This window comes from Lepus europaeus, chromosome 20, assembly GCF_033115175.1.
Source record: "Lepus europaeus isolate LE1 chromosome 20, mLepTim1.pri, whole genome shotgun sequence".
NCBI lineage: Eukaryota > Metazoa > Chordata > Mammalia > Lagomorpha > Leporidae > Lepus > Lepus europaeus.
In genome coordinates this window covers 42,244,971-42,267,231 of record NC_084846.1, presented here as the reverse complement: position 1 = coordinate 42,267,231, position 22,261 = coordinate 42,244,971, and the positions used below count along the sequence as shown (strand labels likewise).

Below are 22,261 nucleotides of genomic sequence, written 5' to 3'. Positions count from 1 at the left end.
AAAAAAGGAAGACCTTTCTCTCTGTCTCCCTCTACTGTCCACTCTGCCTGTCAAAAATAAAAAATTAAAAAAAAAAAAAAGTATTCATGATGGAAGCAAGTATTTAGATTAGTTGTTCGGGTGCCTGGGGCTGATTCTTAGCTCGAGCTCCTCACAACTTTTTGCCATTGAAGAAACTGAGAGGTAGCAGCGATAGCTCAAATAACTGGGTTCCTGCCACCTACCTGGGAGACCTGGATTGAGTTCCCAGCTCTTGGCCATTGCAGGCATTTGGGGAATGAACCAGCAGATGGGAGTTCTCTTTATATCTTTCTGTCTCTCAAATAATTTTTAATTTAAATACTCTGGTCATTTACACATGACTACTCTATGTGAACACTTTCTGCCTAAACTAGACTGCAACCTCCTTGGGTGTTAGATAGTTTTGCCTCCTTGATTCACCCTCTTCCATCAGATATTTAACACAAGACTATATATAGAGAGAGAAGGTCATCAGTGACTGTTTACTGAATGAAGAAGTGATTATGGTCTCCTTTTCCTCTATTATGCCTTTTTCCTCTATATATGCCTTTTAATGAAAATACCAGTTGAGCAATGTCCCATGTATTCTACTAGGATATCTAAGTACATATAAGCATGGCCATTCAAAGGAATTGGTGTTAATTCAAATGCATCCAAATATTTTAGATATTTGAACTGAATATAGAATTCCAGTAGTGTTATATGAAGTGCTTACTTTTTATTTAATGTTTCAATAGGTTTCCTCTTAAACATTTTTTGCATTAAAATTCTCAAGTCAACAAAATAAAATTGGATATTATTGCCTTATACTTCATATTTTAATATAAAATTGAAGCCTTGAACACTTTGTTTCATTTAGTCATAAACTCTTAAATCTACTATAACTTCAAAAATTTGAAAATAAAGCAAATACACACAAATATATCTTAATTTGTTCTTCGTCTAAAATGTGTCATATATACTCATACTTACATGCAAAATATATTTTTATCTCTCTCACCTTCTAAAAATTATTTCCAGATATACTATTTTACTTCAGATGTTTAATAATTTTTTCCCTTGCAGAGGCCACCATATTAGAGACAAGAGCATAATTTTGCTTGACCTGCATAACCCTTTGAGGGCATTTCAGAAAAAAGTTAACTAATGAAAAAAGTTAACTAAATTCTTGAAAGACAGCTCTGCATTTTGGCGTGATTCTGATGCTTACTATGAATATTGAAGGCTCTTTTCCCCTAGATGCTCAGATATTTTTCCAAAATATGCTAAAACGAAATCACTTAGAGAATATGAGCTTGCCTAGAGATTAATAAAACCTCCAACTTCACAGGCTTCCACAAGTAATGAGATGAAAACAAAAGATAATTGTCAGCTATCAAATATTTCAATACTTCACCCCTTTTCTATGACATATTTATCCCATATGAATGATTTGCTAAAGGAGTTGTAATGGCCTTCTGGGACAGGAAGAATAAAGTTTCTGTAGAAAATGTTAAATTAATTTTGATGGTGATGCAAAGTTAAGGAAGAGTTCTTAAGGGATGGCTTACCGCCACAGGGTGGGGTTTTGTTTTGGTATCCTTTTAGAGCCTGCAGGTGTTTGGCACCAGTTAAAATCACGGCCAGCTGTGATATTTCAATAATTCTGATATTTCCCTCCCAATAGTTCTCAGAAGTGATGCTTCAGAGTGATGCCTTACACCAGATATATTCAACTTGTGTGGTATAAATGTGAAGACTTGGTTAAATAACATGGGTTCTGTGTCACCCTTTGCCTCTCTTCTGTACCCTCAGGTCATGGCATCAAGGACAAAGAAAAACATTAATCAGAGGCTCCAATCATTCGTATTTTTTAAGTGAGCAGTTCAAAGGTGGCAATACACTAGAATAACTAAATACACAGTCTTAAGTGAAATCTAAAAGCATGATTGTATATTCTCTTTTGATAGTATAGAAAATTATGCTTTTAAGCTCTCTTGCTGGTGTGATCCATACCTATTTTTGCAGGAATTTGAATAGTTTCTATTAAAAGGTTGCATTTTCTTTTAAGTTTGTTTGAGTTGGAAACCCTCAAACCACAATGTATTTCACGCACATGTTCCCAAGGGTATGTTAAATAGGACCATACTGAGGTCATCTAGTAAGTTTTTGAAACTTTTTAAGAATTCCTTTAATGTATTGCACAATCTTGGTCTGATTAAAAGAAGATATTTTAAGAAAGCACTTGGAAAACTGACTAGCTATTAAAATCTATATGCCCATAATCTACACTATACTTTTGTAATGCACAGTACTTTCCACAGATAATTTGTCACTGAGAAAGAGAGAGAAATAATAAAACTAACACTTTAAGGATTTTGGATCAAAACTTCTCTGAACTATCAGTAAATGTAGACTAAAAGCCCCACAGTATTCTTGATTGACTTAACAGTGGATGCCTGTAAGATCATTTTAACTGTGCAAAGGTCTGTAGCAGATGATCAGAGGATAAAAGGTAGACAGTCTCCCATCTATCCAAAAAAAATGCATCATCTGTTGTTTCAGTTGAGTAAAAAAAATCAGGTTTCCTTAGAACATGAGACTATAATGAAATTGTTAGGTTACAAACAGTTTCTACCATCAAGTATAGTTTTGTTCCCAATCAAGACTTTCAAACCACAAATGCAAGGTAAATGATCTATTTGGCAAGTAGGCACACAAAATTCTCTCCTGATCCTTGAGGCTGTCAGTCCTTTTTTTTTTTTTTTTTTTTTTTCTTTTTCCAGTTAGACATACCCCTTTTCACTTCATCAAAGCCTTCCTTCCTGCCCCATGTTCCAGGCCTTGTACTTCACCCAAAGCAATTTTCACTTGAATGAGCAGCTGTGCTGGCACAGCACATATGGAGAGAAGAGCCACTGCGCCAGCAATGCATTCCCATATCTGAACACAAGTGACCAGTTCCTTGCACCCACGGCCAAGTAACTCTGCAGCTCATCAGAGGGAATACAAGGGAGTACACCTCAAATGGAAATTATAATTACAAAATCTTCTATGGAATATAAAAATTAAAGGATTTTTCACCAATAATAAATGAGGAATATTTTATGTTAATGATCTCCATCCTCACAGCTACACTGGATTTGTCTCTATTTACTAAGCTGCAGTAGGTAAAAGAAGATATGTGGATCAAGACTATAACCATATAAGGGCACAACGGTAACCAGAGCTATTGCCATACCTTGAGCATTGACTTTACAGTAATGTCAGTGTTGCTCCCTTGATAAACATCTTAGTTCATACTTTCAGTAAAACAGATAAGATTTTTTTGGACCATTTTACAGCTAAGAAAACAAAATCCTAGAACGTTTATAAAACTGCCCACCAATTTAATCCTCAATCTCTTGATATCACCAGATGCTTTCCAAACAACCCTAGGAATAGAGCCATCAGCCGGTCAGGGATACAGAGAAGCCACCTGATCACTTGGAAAATCTACACTTCCCTGAGTTAAGCAGTTCATTCATTTGCTGATTCACACATCAATAAATATTTATTTTGTACCTACTATTTAAGCAGGTACAATGTAATTTTGAATGTATTTCCCGGAAAGGCAGAGAATACTACATATATACTACATCTGCAGTACTTAGAGCATAGTTGGGGTACTAGTAATATTTTGTTCTTAATTTGGATGTTGGTATGAGTGTGATCAGAGGACAAAAAACTCGCTTATCTGTATACTAACACACATTTCTTGGAATATATACTGTATTTCAAAAAATAACTTAAGGTTCATTGAATAAACAAATTTTCTAAGTAGTCAGTTACAGTAAATACTGTAACCATTGAATAAAATGCATTTAGATGTCATCTTAAGGAGTTTTTAATAATGTACTTTGCATAAAATTTTTTAGATTTATTTTTTTGCATTCTATCATCCTTCCAAAATTCAAAATTTATAGAATTCTTTCTAAGAGAGACAAACATTTCTAAGTATAAGGAGAAGATGGTACCCTTATCTCTTGTGTAGAACAGTCCTACTTAGAATTTCCATAGTCACCTTTCTTATTATAAAAATGAAAGGGTATTATATTACTCTCTTTCTAATAATCCAGATAAATTGTATGTATGTATATAATATAGTTTTATTTAAATTTCAAAGAATGCAATATATATGAAGGTGACTAACACTAACAGTACTGTTGATATCAGGGTACAACTGTCAATAACTATCACTGTATGGTTAAGTATTTTTTTATATTAGAACTGTAACATCTAGAATCTCAATTTGAGAGGATAAGAGGGCAGTATGTAGAGATTTTTACAGTATCTTGGCTTAGGTAACACCAGTCTTCTCCATTTGGAAAGTGGACTAAATGTGTGTCCACTAGAAATGTGCCATAGGTAATGAAAATTTTTTGCAGATCCAAAGTAGTTGCAACAATTAAAATAACTAAAATGAACTCCAAGGGAATATTAGGTGTGAAAATCTAAACTAGCCTATATTCACTCTTACACAAAAGTGAATGATTTTAAAGTAGTCAGTAGGATGTAAGATCTTTATCAACAGCTAAAAAGTAGGTAATGTTAGAATGTATCTAATGACATTTAAAAATATTATTTGCTTTGTTGCCCTTATCCCTAATAAAACACAGATGAGCAACAGAAATGCTGATGGAAAAATCCTTATGAAATATCTCTAGGAAAATGTGCCCTCAAATTGAGAAAACATGAAGTACCACACACAACAGCTTAAAATGGTGTTCGACTTCATTTAAAACTATGATGAGAGGAATCCAGCTCTTTGGTCTACGTTCAGGATGTGTTCACTGCTGCCCCATTGCAAAGAATCAGTGAAGTCCCCTTCGGATGAACTCACACAAGAATACACCAAGTGGGGCCCCCATCTCAGATATTTACTGACCACTGTTTTATTTTAACTAAGCCTTACTATAATCACAATCTTGGCAGAAAAATATCATGAGGAAATTCTGAGTTGTGAACTTTTTTTTCCAGTAAATACTGTAACCATTGAATAAAATGCATTCAATTTTCTCTCAGATATTTATATAAGTTATAGGTAGCAATGTTAACAAGATAGATCAGTTTTTTCCAATAAATCTCTCCCTCAAAAAGAAACATTTCATTTTCAGTAATTTATTTCAAAGAAAAAAACCTTGCCAGTAAATAAAGAACACAAAGTGGGCCAAAAAATTATAATTTGAAATGTTTTAAACTGACAAGATATGTGACTAATCATGGTGAAAGTTTCACAGAAAAATGGGGTTTCTCTACCTTATAAAGTATGAATCTGAGATATGGTAAATTGCTTACAGTTATCCTGACTGAAGTGATAAAATTTTTTTTTATTTTATTTTGACATTATCCAAAATAATCTTTTGGACAATGTCACAGATGAAATAGGTTTTCAAGTGGTCCTCCTTCCTAGGTCCCAAGAAGGAGCCTCTTGAGCAAGGTACTGCACAAATCTTTTTATAAGTATACTGTATGCCTCACAAATAACAAATGTTAATTAAAGATTATAAAGTCTCTATCTTGGAGAATTTAATATGACTTCATATGTATGTTTGAAGATAGTCATATAATCAGAGGTAGGCTATAACTGTGAATAACTGCAAAAGTTCTTTTATTTCTTTGAACAAGGAATGATTTCTGAGAGTCTGACTCCAACTTCTTAATTGTTTGTATTTCTATTTTTCAGGAAAAATAAAATCCTGACCTTGTAAACTTCACGTAGTAGCTGATGAAGAAGTATTTTAGATTTAACATACACAAAAGTAAGACTATAGACAGCCAATTCTAAATGCAGATTCATTTCAAATCCACAAGCAATTTGAACATGACAGTGAAAAATCACATTCTGTGACTAAAGCTCAATACTTAATGCACCTTTACAGAAATAAATTTGGATAGAAAAGAAAAGCAAATTCCTATGATGTTAAACTCAGTGGATTAAAAACATCAAAAAACAAACCTGGGGTTCTGCAAATACACCCTTCATGTTGTTGATTGGACCATATGGGACCCCACTGCCTTCAAAGAGCTGTAACCACTTGCTGGTCACTTCTTCTTCAAACCTAGGAAAAGACCAAAATGGATACATTCTTTTACATGCTAAAGAATGTAACACAACCTCTTTTCTTGTGTAGCCCTCTTTCAAAGTAACCAAGAGTAACCAATATATTTGTTGGACTTTTCTTACTCCTGGTTTGGGGAGAGAGAATTTCGTCTCTATGAAATGATTCAAGCAGCCTTGATAAGAATGACCTCTCAGATCACAGGGTTAAACCAATGCACCATAGGATATACAATTCTTCCTATTTCCATCCCTATGTATTCACTGACAGAGAATTCCCTAAGAAAGAGAGACCAGATGGAAAATGGTATTAATAATTTATATAATTAAAATTTGAGCATGAAATCATTATAAAAAAATGTTTTTAGACCTCAGCTATAATGCATCATGTTAGGGTAAACACTGATAGACTCAATTATTCCTCAATGCAAAAAAACAAACTAATGTGATTTTTTAAAAAGACAGCTAAGTGTTACATACCTCCATAATTAACATGCATTATCCTAAACATGATCTTAGCCACTTGTTTATTTTCAAAGACAGTTCAGTCAACAAAACTCAAATCTGTTTAATTCCTTTTGCTCTGCTTTGCTCCCACTATCATTTAAAATTTGACTTTACAGACATGAACATATATTTGATTTCCTTTACTTTCTCTATTAGGTCTTAATGAACTAATTCATTAATGAGACTGAATATTTTATATATCTCATCTGTTAAGACAGAGAACACACAAACAAAATCTTGGATCTTTAGAAACAACAATCATACTTTTTATATTTGAAGAATTTCAGAATTGTTAATTGATAAAGTAGCAAACTACTTTAACTAACAATCTAGGCCACCAAAGATATTCTTAAAGTATTTTCTAAAGATAATTGCCAGAAGATAAAATGCTTCTCTAATACACACGGACTAGTGGAACTATGGAAATATTTAATATTCATGGGCTTGTATACAGTTCTCTGGTACACTAAAAAGCTAGAATTAGTCTCAGATCTGCAGACTCCATAGAAACTATTAGAGAAACATGTTTCTTTCACAATTTTTCAAAAAATAAAGCCTAAAAACAGTAGAGGGCACTTCTCTAACTTCTATTTAATAGATAAAAAAGAAAGAAAAAGAGAGAACTGAAAACTAGAATTAATGCATTCTCTAAGAAATAGACTCCTTCAGGAACAAGGATGTCCAATCATATAATGTTTCTCAAGAGTCAGAGACAGAGCTTCCATTCACTGGTTCACTCCCCTAGCGCCTGAAATGGTCCCCAGGTAGAGCCAAAGCTGAGAGCCAGGAAATAAATGCAGGTCTCCCACATGGGTAGAAGGAACCTAATTATTTGAGCCATCACATGTCTCAAATAACACCTTAACCGTTACATTAAATGCTGCCCTAAATCACATAAATTTTTATATAAGATATAATGAAACTTTTTAATGGAGCTAGTATTATATATATATATATATATATATATATATATATATATATTTTTTTTTTTTTTTGACAGGCAGAGTGAACAGTGAGAGAGAGAGACAGAGAGAGAAAGGTCTTCCTTTGCCTTTGGTTCACCCTCCATTGGCTGCCGCGGCTGGTGCGCTGCGCCCGGCACACCGCGTTCATCCAAAGGCAGGAGCCAGGTGCTTCTCCTGGTCTCCCATGGGGTGCAGGGCCCAAGCACTTGGGCCATCCTCCACTGCACTCCCGGGCCACAGCAGAGAGCTGGCCTGGAAGAGGGGTAACCAGGACAGAATCTGGCGCCCCGACCGGGACTCGAACCCGGTGTGCCGGCGCCACAAGGTGGAGATTAGCCTATTGAGCCACAGTGCCGGCCCTAGTATTATATTTCATTAGGAATCAAATCCTATTCATGTATTCATTCATTTTAGTGAGTGCTTAGTATATACCAAGCATTGATTCTTGTCTTTAAATACAATGCCTTCTCTTTTGTCTTCAAAATTATGGATAAAGATTTTTCAATATATATTTTAATTTCAGCCCAGTAGTATTAACTATCCTAATTTAGTATGCAACAAAATACTTCATTTATAAATACTGGGGGAAATTATTTCATGAGAATACTATGATACAAGATTAAATAGTTTACTTCTAATCAATTCTTAACATTCATATATTCTTTTTGATGAGTGGTACGATAATCTCCTGGGTCAAGACTTGCTAAGGTATATGTATATACATATATCATCAGAATGATATATGCTGAAAGAATAGAGGAGATATTTTGAACATGGAGTCTTTTCAATCAGAGTGTCAATTATTTAAGCTTTCATAAACAGAGTGTTATAATGTTTATTCTGATAAAATTTCATGACAAGTGAATTGATCTCTACTAAACTCATCCAAGTGGTCTGGAACATCTGCACAGAAAATGCATGTCAATAGCCAAACAAACCTATGGCTGCAGGCTAGCCAACAGAAAACTCAAGGGAACAGCTGAAGTTTTAGTATTTATATAAGCTTTTCACCACTGGGCAAAGGAGAGGGATTTATTTCATGTTATGGAAAACAATGGATGCACTTTGGAGATGAGACAGGAGGAAGCGGTAACGTCTGGAGCTGCAGTTGTGACCACTGTTTGTATCTTTGTGAGGGTGTGGGTGTGGAAGGTTCCTAAATGCCATAAACTCAATCAGCCAGAGATGGAACATGCTGCATTCCCCTGCTCCCAGAGGACATATCTATCATTTTCTTCTGAAAACTCATCTCTTGATCTCAGTCTGATGTGGAATCCTTTCCTTTATCTATGCAAAAAAAGAGCTGTAAGCACATGTTTTTATTAAACACAAAAATCCTACTAAAAAAATGGAAAGCGCTAATCTAAATCACTCAGGAAAACAGAATCCTGAAGATAAGACAAAAAGAGTGTCCTTAGATCCAGCTTGGCAAACCTCAAACCTAAGCCTCTACCAGGAAGTTTTCTGGAAACTCATAAGAAATTCAAACTTAATTGTGAACTTCATAAATCAACCCATATGTTTAATTCTAAATCTTTGTTCAATTCACCTCATGCCAGAAATGGGTATTATTTATCAGGTAGCATTATTTAGGTAGATGATGTACTCCTGCATAAAGATAAGATGGAGTTTAAATTTTCTAACATCCTGGAGTGGAAATCTGGTGAAGAACTTAGGGTACTACTTGGGATCCCAAGTTCCAAGGTTCAAGCCTTATCTCTGCTTCTGATTGCATTCTCCTGCTAATGTACAGCCTAGGATGCAACAGGGGACATCTCAGGTACTTGGGTTCCTGCCACCCATGTGGGAGATCCAGCTTTGGCCTGACCTAGCCCCGGTTGTTGCCAACATTTAGGAAGTGAACTAGGGGATGAAAGATCTTTCTTCTCTCTCCTTCTCTCTCTCTCTCTCTCTCTCTCTCTCTCTCTCTGTTTACCTTTCAACTGAAAAATAAAGTAAAAATTTAAAAACCTAAGTTTCCAAACATCAAAATTTACCTTTAGAAAACAAACCCTTATCTTTAGAAAAAGTTAAATTTCAAAAGAGCCAAATACAACATAAGAAACTAATAATAGATTCCAGCTATGAAGATGGGGGTTGGAAATAATTCTAAGATTGCTGATAACTAAATGTTGGTAATTAAATTATTTAGTATATATTTGTCAATTTCATCCTCACAACCACACTACAAGGTAAGTATTCACCTCATTCAAAAATTTGAAAAGTTAGGTTTAGAAAAATTAACTTGCTCAAATTCAAACAGCTTTTAAGATCAGGGATTATATTTGAAGCTGAGACTGTAGAATGCCAGAGCCATTTTCCAATACATAATGAGTGTACCAGAACGTATTCAGAATGCACAATTTCACATATTGCATTCATTATATATGGTCACAGACAGCTAACAGAAAAGGAAACTGAAACTTTGTCTTTTTTGCACTAACATGCTTCTTAATTTCCAACTTATAACCTCGATATATACTTTTACATTAATATTCATTTCTGATACTTTTCACAAGTTTTTTTTTCTGTTATCCAATGATGTTAAAACAATAAAAAGACAGTCCCTGTGTTCAGAGATGATACAGTCTAATGGAGAACACAGCTATAGGAACAGAGGACTAATGGTACAAGATGAGACAAAGATATGAAGAAACAACTTAGAATTGAAGCACCACAAATGGAGACTTGAACTCAAACTGTAAAGGCAGGAAAGGGTTCAAAAATTAGAAAAAATCTGAGCCAGGTGTTGAAGAATAAGCCAAACTTTCCACATAAAAAATCAGAAGAAGGATTTTCCAAGAAGAGAGAATAACATGTACAAAGATTGACTCGCAAATAACTGGAAATAGCCTATGCCCCGTAGCAAAAAATGAAATGGGAGAAAGAGGTTAGAATCAGACTGCAACGCATCTTGTCTGATAAGTTAAGAACACAGAACTTCTTCCAGGAACAAGGAATTCAAAGAGGTCTTTAAGCAGGGGACTGACATATTCAGAGCTGTTACAGAGAATGGAATGATGTAAATGGGACTAGAATATAAAAGAACTTGAGGCCAGCGCTGCGGCCAATAGGCTAATCCTCCGCCTGCGGCGCTGGCACACCGAGTTCTAGTCCTGGTCGGGGTGCCGGATTCTGTCCTGGTCGCTCCTCTTCCAGTCCAGCTCTCTGCTGTGGCCCAGGAGTGCAGTGGAGGATGGCCCAAGTCCTTGGGCTCTGCATCCACATGGGAGCCCAGGAGAAGCACCTGGCTCCTGGCTTTGGATCAGCGCAGTGCGCTGGCCGCAGCGCACCAGCCACAGCAGCTATTGGGGGGTGAACCAATGGAAAAAGGAAGACCTTGCTGTCTCTCTCTCTCATTGTCTACTCTGCCTGTCAAAAAAATTAATTAATTAATTAATTAAAAAAAAGGAACTTCACAGGTTGCAACAAACTGTCCTTCTGATGCATCACTAATCTGCCTAGCAATGTTTGCCACAGTATTGTTAATAAAAAAAAAAAAAATCCCCATGTGAAAACAAAAAGCGTTTCTGGACATTACAGACCATTAGTTACTATCATATTGATCTGTTTTTAATCCATCATGACTCCTGAGCCTGTAAACCAGTGCTTTTTCTTACCCAATCTCCCATGGTCCCCAGAAACCATTTGTCAAATTCAGTATTCTCTTCATAGTCCTCACCTCTGTGTAGTATTTGAGGCTGTTAACTGTTCTACCTTGGGAAGTTATAACACTACAATTTATTTAGTTTTCTTTATAGCTCTTTGAATATTTATGATTCTTTAATTTTTTGTCAATCCCACCAATCTTTGTCTCTTTTGCTCAATAAGTAATTTTCTCTTCTCTAGGCAGGGGACACCCAAATTGATGTTTTCAGCCCTGATCTTTCTTCCAACAGTTCCCTATCCTAGGTTACATAGTACAATTCCACTCAAGTATACTATCATCTCTATATATGCAACATGTCCATGGATGACCTTATAATCTCCATTTTCCCCAAAAAAATGTCTAATATTCCTCCCTTGCCTGAACTCACAACCTCAGCTAAATCTAGAACTCCTTACTTTTCAGAATTTCTTAATAACGTTTATATAATTATCCTGTAGAATCAACTTTTCAAGGGCTAAGCTTTAGCCCTTTATGGCCACTGGACACATCACAATCCTGGCCCTTGACTACTCACACTTGGACTATGGAAGTAGTGGGTTATAAACTTGTTATCTCCAACATCCCTCCTTCCAGTAAATTTGCCACTTCAGGCATGTCTCAAATCTCTTTGTCTCCTTTCCCAGGCTCACCATATTCTCTCACACTAAAGAGGGAAATATTGTTCACAGTTGTGTCCTCAGAACTTAAGAAATGGTTGGCACTTGAGGGAGGGCAGAAGCATGGGAGGGAGAGCAGGGTAGGAAGTATCACTATGCTCCTAAATCTGTATAAATGAAATGCATGAAATTTATTCAGCTTACATAAATAAAAAATCGCATATAAAAATTTGCTAAGCTAAAGAATTTATGAATATTTGGAAAGAATAACAGGCCCCGAAACATATTAGCTTGAATGAATGTGATGGATTATTTTCTCTTCTAAATCCTTTGAGACCAGTTTTAATCATGCACTGAGGTTAGAAGGAAAACAATTTAAAGTCCTTAAGTTCAATAGAATATCACAGGATCTCCTGTTCATTCTTCCTCATCTAGACACTTTTTAAAATTCCGTATAGGAGTATGTCTTGGGGAAATTAAATTTCAAGTTCCCCAAAACTAACTTACAAACAAATTCTTAAATATAATGAGTCAATTTGGGGACAGCCTGTGTTGTCCACAGAAACATAAAATATCAGGAATTCAAAAGACCTTAAAAATCCATTGTTCTCTATGATACTACAAAATCAGCATTTTATGTATACTGAGTATATTTCTAGTAATAAAATCTTACTGGCAGCTGAGTTACTAAAAATATCCAACAAATACAGGAAGTGTGCTACAGCAGAAAAGACATGAACTGAGGCAGGTGTGTGACACATAGTTAAGTTCCCCCCGGGACACCTGCATCCAGTACCAGAGTTCCTGGGTCAAGTCCAAGCCACTCCACTTCCAATTCAGCCTCCTCCTAATATGCACCCTGGAAGGCAGCAGGTGATGAGTCAAGTACTTGGATCCCTCCCACACATGTAGGAGACCCAGACTGAACTCTGGGCTGGTGGCTTTGGCCTAACCCAGCACTAGCTGATTGGGGCATTTGGGGAGTGAACCAGCAGATGAGAGATCTCTCTTCATCTGTCACACTGTCTTCTTGCCTTTCAAATAAGATGAAAAAAATTTGCAAAAAAAATTAAAAACACGTTAGCTTTGGAAAGATTTATGTTTGAATCATAAGCCCCTATCTATAGGGAACTTGAATCACAAGTTCCTATCTATATAAAAATATCAATTAACAGCATTAATTTTTCAAAGAATTTATTAATCATTTAATAAGTCCAAGATTCTATGTTAAGCAGTTTTTATACAATCTTCTGTTTATTTCTCATGGTACCATAAGCACCACGATTATAATTATTTTTTACTTATTTATTTTTTAGCACAAAATTCTTTGTTATATTAAATTTAGAATTTTTTTTTTTTTGACAGGCAGAGTGGACAGTGAGAGAGAGAGAGAGACAGAGAGAAAGGTCTTCCTTTGCCGTTGGTTCACCCTCTAATGGCCGCCGCAGTAGCGCGCTGCGGCCGGCGCACCGCGCTGTTCCGATGGCAGGAGCCAGGTGCTTATCCTGGTCTCCCATGGGGTGCAGGGCCCAAACACTTGGGCCATCCTCCACTGCACTCCCTGGCCACAGCAGAGAGCTGGCCTGGAAGAGGGGCAACCGGGACAGGATCGGTGCCCCGACCGGGACTAGAACCCAGTGTGCCGGCGCCGCAAGGCAGAGGATTAGCCTGTTGAGCCACGGCGCCGGCCTTAAATTTAGAATTTTCTAAAGTATAAAATAAATACACTGTTATTATGATACTGTGAAACTAGATACATAGACTATAAAGAAGCACTACTGTAAAGTTATAATGGTTGCTGGATTTATACATTTTTATATTTTTTCTCCAAATATTCCATTAGGTAATAACATATTATTTTCATAATTAATAAATGAAAAGTATTACTGTTGTAAAACTTTTAACAGCAATGTCCTTATTACCTTTGGAATTATTTGATTTAAAATCATTTCTATTTAAAATATATTTTTTAGGCAAACAGCCATGTATTTACATTTGCTGTTACACATTATTTTTAACTTTATTTAATAAATATAAATTTCCAAAGTACAGCTTATGAATTACAATGGCTTTTTCCTCCCATAACTTTCCTCCCACCTGCACCCCTCCCATCTCCCGCTCCCTCTCCCATTCCATTCACATCAAGATTCATTTTCAATTATCTTTATATACAGAAGGTCAATTTAGTATATACTAAGTAAAGGTTTCAACAGTTTTCAGCCACAAAGAAACACAAAGTGTAAAATACTGTTTGAGTACTAGTTATAGCATTAATTCACATAGAACAACACATTAAGGACAGAGATCCTACATGGGGAGTAAGTGCACAGTGACTCCTATTGTTGACTTAACAATTGACACTCTTGTTTATGGCATCAGTAATCTCCCTAGGCTCTTGTCATGAGTTGCCAAAGCTATGGAAGCCTTTTGAGTTCACCGACTCAGATCTTATTTAGACAAGGCCATAGTCAAAGTGGAAGTTCTCTCCTCCCTTCAGAGAAAGGTACCTCCTTCTTTGATGGCCCGTTCTTTCTACTGGGATCTCACTCAGAGATCTTTCATTTAGGTTTTTTTTTTTTCCCCAGAGTGTCTTGATTTTCCATGCCTGAAATACTCTCATGGGCTTTTTAGCTGGATCCAAATGCCGTAAGGGCTGATTCTGAGGCCAGAGTGTTGTTTAGGACATCTGCCATTCTATGAGTCTGCTGTGTATCCTGCTTCCCATGTTGGATCCTTCTCTCCCTTTTTAATTCTATCAGTTAGTATTAGCAGACACTAGTCTTGTTTATGTGATCCCTTTGACTGTTAGACCTATCATTATGATCAATTGTGAACTGAAATTGATCACTTGGACTAGTGAGATGGCATGAGAAACAGTGACTTGATAAGCCCTTGTCCTGACTGTTGACGTACAACTTAATACTTTATCCCTTTTAGTATTTTTTTTTGTTCTACTTAATACTATTGGTTGAACTCTGTAATTAACACACAATTATTCTTAGGTGTTTAAATTTAACTGAAAAGTGATCTCTGTTAAATATAAGAGTGGGAACAAGAGAGGGAGGAGATGTAAAATTTGGGACTTGCTCAATCTGACTTGCCTCAAAGGGTAGAGTTAGAAACGTGCCAGGGATTCCAATATTTTTTACTTATTTAAACAGATTAATGTCTTATTTATTTTAAATTTTTAAAATTTATCTTTATTTGCAAGGCAGAAAGAAAGAGATAGAGATTTCCTTTGTTGTTCACTCCCCAAATGCCTGCAAAGCCAGAACTGGGCCAAGCCAAGGCTATCAGCCAGAATCAATCTAGGATTATAAGTAGAGGGGCTGGCACTGTGGTACAGTTGGGTTAACGCCCTGGCCTGAAGCACCAGCATCCCATATGGGCGCTGGTTTGAGTCCTGGCTGCTACTCTTCAATCCAGCTCTCTGCTATGGCCTGGGAAAGCAGTAGAAGATGGCACAAAGTCCTTGGGACCCTGCACCCATGTGGGAGACCCTGAAGAAGCTCGTGGCTCCTGGCTTTGGATTGGCTCAGCTCTGGCCATTGAATCCATCTGGGGAGTGAACCAGCAGATGGAAGACCTCTCTCTCTGTCTCTACCTCTCTCTGTAACTCTGTCTTTGAAATAAATAAAATAAATCTTAAAAAAAAAACAAGTGGGTGGCTGGTACCCAGGTACTTGAACCTTCACCACAGCTTCCCAAAGTGTACATCTGCATGAAGCTGGGATCTGAAAGGGAGCTAGGGTTTGAACCAGAGCACTCTGGTATGGAATGTACATTCGAAGCAGCATTCTAACTGCTGCATCAAACTTTTGCCCACATTATGTTTACTTGGGTAATTAAGACTGTGATTATAAAATAAATTTAAAATGATGTCAAAAATATTAAAAGAAAAAAAGAGAGGGGGAGGGCTGAAAGTATCATTATATTCTTTTATCTATGAACTCCATGAAATCCACTCTCTTTATATTAATAAAAAAGTTAAAAAGAATTCTAACTATGAAGTATATTGAATCTATTAAAAAATTTAAAAACTAAAAATAAATAAATATAGGGCCCAGTGCCATGGCACAGTAGGTTAATCCTCCGCCTGTGGCGTCGACATCCCATATGGGCACCGGTTCTAGTCCCAGCTGCTCCTCTTCCAATCCAGCTCTCTGCTATGGCCTGGGAAAGCAGTGGAGGATAAGGGCCTCTGCACCTGCATGGGAGACCAGGAAGAAGCACCTGGTTCCTGGTTTCGGATTGGCATAGTTCCAGCCATTACAGCCATTTGGGGAGTGAACCAACGGATGGAGGACTTTTCTCTCTGTCTCTCCCTCTCACTGTCTGTAACTCTACCTCTCAAATAAATAAATAAAATCTTAAATAAATAAATAAATATAAACTGTATTTTACAATGCTTCTTAAAACCCAGCAAGGCAAAAAATTTTGAGTGTCTAAATCTCTTAAAGAAATCAAAAATTAAACTTAATTAATACATGTAAAAGGATTATTTTGAGTAAATTTGGAATTCTGCTATGTTTGTGCTTCACTATATCAATATCCCTATTGATACAGAATATGTGAACATAATAAAAATATAAGTATAAAATAAACATTTTCTAAGACAAAATAAGAGTTATGCAAATCAAAGTTTTATAGGGTTTACGTAACCTTTTTAATTTGTATAACATTATGTAGCAACGCAGAAATCCTATTATGTATCTAAGGTCCACGGATTAACCATCACTCTCCATTGCTGACTGTGGTGGTAAGGTGCAGTAAAACAGACCAGACAGACCTCTGGAAGGAACAGTCTCACAAAGGATGAACAAGGCAGTAAGGTTCAGCATCTTAATGATACTTTAACTGAGAGCCTTTTATATGCCAGGCACCACAAGAAAAACTTTACATCTATTCCTTCAATGTCTTATAACCTTATGTTGTGAGTTTTATGATACTCATAATTTAGAAAACTAAGACACAGAGAAGTAGGAATGTGTATGTTATCAGAAGGCTCAAATATATCAGGTGATGAGGTCATGAACTGATTTTTCCCTAAGCTCATTCAGTAGGTTAGGCATGCCAACTCTTAACAACCCAATCAAGTCTAGCACATGGTGCCATCCTTAAGCCACTGGCAACTGAGCTATTTTTATCCCCTAGTATAGGCAGTCAGGGTGAAATCCTACGCTAAGTGAGTTGTCTGAGCTTTAATCAATCCTGACTTTACAGGTGACCACTAATCAACCCTACAGTTCCACATTATCTCACAATATAGATAACCGTTTTCCAAAGGGGTTTTTTCAAGAATTCTCACAAAGGACAAATTATTCCTATTTTTAAAATAAAAATCTGATCATTTATTGGAATCACATGCGAGTCTTTTGCAACCATTGCTGCCACAGATAAAAGAAAATCAATTAATCAACCAATCAATTGTACTAGGAAATAAGGCTGACCTTTCATCCTAACCTCATTTAGCGCTTTTTTTTTTTTTTTTTTTTTTTTTTTTTTTTTTTTTTTTGTGACAGGCAGAGTTAGACAGTGAGAGAGAGAGAGAGACAGAGAGAAAGGTCTTCCTTTTTCCATTGGTTCACCCCCCAAGTGACTGCCACAGCTGGCACACTGTGCCGATCCAAAACCAGGAGCCAGGTGCTTCCTCCTGGTCTCCCATGCAGGTGCAGGTGCCCAATCACCTGGGCCATCCTCTACTACCCTCCCAGGCCACAGCAGAGAGCTGGACTGGAAGAGGAGCAACCAGGACAGAATCTGGCACCCCAATAGGGACTAGAACCTGGGGTGCCGGCGCCGCAGGCAGAGCATTAGCCAAGTGAGCCGCGGTGCCGGCCCTCACTTAGCTTTGAGATCACGAGTAAGTTGTTTAAGTTCCCTGAACTCCAGTTTTATCACATGTTCTACTGAAATTATAGTAGTTTTGAACTGCTTAGCAAAGCACATAAAAAGTAGATGGCATATTTTAGTAGCAGTGTCACATAATCAAAATAAACATAATAATGAAGTATTATGTCTCTAATTTCAAATCTAAGATAGGAATTTTAATTTATCTAGCAGATCTGGTTATTGCTGACCATCTCTCAGGTATTTTATGGTTACAAAAGTCTAAGCCCCTGAGACTTCTACACTATATACGGATGCTTCTTTGTTGTTTTTCTGCTGCTGTCATTTGTTTGTTTCTTTTTCTAGAAAAACATCTGTGTTGTACTGAAAGCTCTAGGTGTTTGGTAATGATCAGTGTCAGCAACCACACTTGGTTTTCATTTATACTCGGAGCTGCCATAGTAGGGAGTGACAATTCAGAGATTTCAAGCTGGGCAGGAAGTAATAAATGAGTCAGATTTTACCAGGCCAGCAACCAGGCCAGTTCTGAAATGGTTTAAAGAGATACTGATATCAACAGAGTTTGTGGGAAGGCCAAAGAGGTTAAAAGTACTTTTTGTCTCACCATAACAATTGATACGAATTACAAACCTAAATTCCTAGAAGTGACACGAAAGAGAACCCCAGTTCATGCTTTATCCATAACTAGATGAGGCCTTCTTTTCCTTAGAGGTCTTGGATGTCGCTAGACAAAATCTGTTGGCTTCAAAAGCAATGACAGCAACTTAGAGCAAATGAAATATTTCCTTTTCCTTCACTTCCTGCTAGAGTTTGTGAGGTGTTCAAAGACATTCTCTTTGATGATTTGCAGAGATCCCCTGAGCACAGAATTGGGAAAAGATTGTGGCCCTTTTTCACAATAAAAATATATTTTAATGTTACAAGACAAATATATTTCCACGATTGGACATCAAACAATGTGTACATACACTGAAACATCACATAGTACTCTATAAACATGTCCAATTTTTATGTCTTCTAATTTTTTAAAAAAATCATTTTCAAGCTCTACAGAATATGAAGTCCAGAAAACTGTGGCTTTAAGCTCAAAATTATTGTGTGGAAAAATCAAAAAAGTAAATAAATAGTTTATGAAAACCTACAAAAACAATTAAGAATTGCAAAAGACTTTACCCTGTAATCCAGTAAGAACTAAATACAAAACTCTGGAATTGCACACAGTTCACATAACACAAAAGATGTTTGGAAAGTCTATCTCAATATCATAGCAATGTCTCCCAAATATTTTAAAAGAAAATTCAGAAGTAGTATCAATACCTACAGTAAGTTTATAAATTACTAAATTTAATTTTATTATCATGAAGTATCACAAACATGCTAAAAAGTTTAGGAATAGAAAAGAAAGTAATAAATACTCATGTCCTGCCAAACTCATCATTAAAATGTTAACATCTTAACTATTTTTAAGAAACAAAATCATAAATAAAATGTTGCAGATTTGTAGCAGCTCTCCTAGATTTTACTTCTCTTTTCCTATTAGAAGTAACAATGGTCCTAAAATTTGTATGCATTTTTCTGTTCATGTTATTGTATTTATATTACAAATGTATATATCTATCTAGATGAATTAATAGGCAATAGGTATTATGTATTTTTTACATTTCACACTATAATATTTTTCTTACTCAACATTTTAATTTTAATATCTATCTATACTCATACATGTAGTTTGACTCATTCATTTTGTCATTGAGCCAGTCTTGCATGAATATTCTACAATTTATCTTCTACTCCTATTAACAATTTGTCATCTCCAGTTTCTTGCTATTACATACAATGTTTCAATGGATCCCTATACGTGTCTCCAGTCCCTGTTAAAAGATACATTCCCTAAAATATAGAGAAGTGGAACTCTTGCATCATAAAGTAGACATATCTTCAACTGTACTACATTTTTGTAAAATTACTCTCTGAAGTGGTTAGTGCCAGTTGCTACTTCTACAATGATTCATATTCTCACCAACATTTGTTATCATCAGAGTTGAGTCTTGTCAATCTGATAGAGTAGAATGGTATCAAACAGTTACATCAAGTTGAATTTCTCACAACTGGAGAAATTAAGCATCTTTTCATAAGCACAGGACCAACAGATGTTGAGGATTGTTTTGTTTGCCTGTTTTACTTTCTTCTTCGTATCTTCTGTTTTTCAGTTGTAGGTTTTTTCCTTTTTGAATTAACATGTAATTTTTATATTAATATATAACATTTCAACACATGTACGCAGCATAAACTGAGTGAACCAAGTAATTAGCATAATTCCATTTCCATTACCTCTCATTCTCTTCATGTTTGAGTGGATCAGACTTTTTAATTCTTCATAGACTGTATTACTAAGAATATAGTCACTCCACTGTGCTGGGGGATACTGAACTATTTGTCTTTTTTTTCATTGATTGTAGAAATTTTTGCAAAATCTAGATACAAAAGTTTTTTTGTATAAAAATGTTTATGAAGCTTTACTTATAAGTGGAAATATCCCAAATAGCCAACAATGGATAAATAAATCATGGTTTTACATTCATTAACAAACACAAAACTTTTATCAACTATATTCATTTAAAATTTTACATCCTAGATTAGCTTACCTTTACTTTTCATGTAGAACTTATTCATCTCAGTGTGGACAAATTATAACTCTTGACTTTTTTTAAGAAATAATACCTAGTTCATAAGTTTGTCATGAAAAAATAATATGGGATACAAGTGAGTGCTATATAAGTGTTGAATAAAACTACACTAACATTTGTGGGCCTGCAAACTGTTGGCAGGGAGGGGGAAGAGACTTGAATAAAAGTTTGGGAAACAGAAATTTGGTACAGGGCTGCTTTCTATAAATGCATTACCTACAGGAAATGTCTCTTCAGAAAAATCTAAGTAAACCCAAACCAAACGAATGGGACTCCATAAGAAGTAGGCTGGAGTCTACAACTCAGTAACTATAAACAGGCCTGTGACACTTCTATAACCCACAGAGAAACAGCTGGAATTTGTTGGTCGGCATTTCTACCGTAAACAGAATCACAGATTTAATATTTCCTGTAATTCCCTCAGACCTTATTTCCTCTTGGGAATTTATCTCTACATATTAGTGATAAATTATAAAGTTATCTTTTTTCCCACTAGCATTCACTAGCTCTGTCCATTGTCTGTGTGTCAATTTGGAGACCACACAAAAGATGGGATAAGAGTCCATGCAGAGAATCCAGTCACTACCTACTAACTTGAAGTCACTGCTGACTTTCTACACAATATGTTCTTAAATAATTAAAGGCAGTGGAGTAAGCAGATAGTATGTCTTTTTATCTTTTAAAATTGAGATGTGTAATTTTTTTACTTTTACTTTTTACCTCAATTCTTTGATTTTTTAAGCTCGGATTAACTTGTAACACTTTTTATTAAGATCTATTTTATTCATTAAAAAGGCAGAGTGAGAGAGAGAGAGAGAGAGAGAGAGAGAGAGACCTTCCATCTGCTGATTCACTTCCTAAATGGCTGAAATGGCCAGGGCTGGGCCAGACTGAAGCCAGGTGCTTCTTCCAGGTCCCCCCATGGATGGAAGGGGCCCAAGCACTTGGGCCATCTTCCTCTGCCTTCCCGAGCACACTAACAGGAAGCTGGATCAGAAGTGGAGCAGCTGGGACACGAACTGGTGCCCATATGGGAATCCAGGGTTACAGGCATGGCTTAACCTGCTATGCCACAACACCGGCCCTGACTTACATATTTGTAAGACATATTGTACAATATTTCAACACATAAAAAAAAAGTACAGAGTAATTTAGCAGGCAATTGGCCTTCCTATTTCTTTAGTTCTTTTTGTGTGTGGAGCCATGAAACTCTTCTTTATGTAGAATAGAATATAGAATAGAATACATTATCATGAGCTACAGTCACCATAGTGTACTAGGAAACACTGGAAATCATTACGTTCATCCAGCAGGGTTTTGGTACCCATGACCAATCACCCCAAATCGTTTGCAGCCACTTGTGATCCCTATTATACATTCAAATAAAAATATAGATTTAGGGGACAGGTGATGGCATAATAGGTTAAGCCGAACCTATATGGGTGCTGGTTTGTTTTCAGCTGTTTCACTTTCCATCCATCTCACTGCTAATGGCCAGGGAGAGCAATGAAAGATGGCTTAAGTGGTTGGCCTCCAGCACCCATGTGGGAGACCCAGAAGAAGCTCCTGGTTTCAGCCTGGTGCAACCCTGGCTGTTGTGGCCATTTGGGGAGTAAACCAGCAGATGGAGAAATAATCACTGTTTCTCTCCCTCCCTCCTTTGCCTCTAACTCTGCCTTTCAAATAAATATGTCTTTTTTTAAAAACATGTAGATATGTTACTTTTAACTTCCACATATGAGAAAGATATGGTATTTGTCTTCTCATACTGGGCTATTTTATTAAACATGATGATCTCTGTTTCAAATGTCAGGATTTCATTCTTTTATGGCTGAAAAATATATCATATATATATATATATATATATCTTTTTAAAATCCATTCAT

The 22,261-nt window shown here is 36.2% G+C and overlaps 1 protein-coding gene across 3 annotated transcripts in view; it reads right to left on the bottom strand.

Annotated features, from left to right (window-relative positions):
• Positions 1-22,261, bottom strand: part of SUGCT (succinyl-CoA:glutarate-CoA transferase) — an 810,507-nt gene that overhangs the window by 402,947 nt on the left and 385,299 nt on the right. For all 3 annotated transcript variants that reach the window (XM_062178190.1, XM_062178188.1, XM_062178189.1), the window contains one exon: positions 5,999-6,101. In XM_062178190.1, coding sequence (XP_062034174.1) covers positions 5,999-6,101 — 103 coding nt within the window. The remainder of the gene's footprint in view (positions 1-5,998; positions 6,102-22,261) is intronic.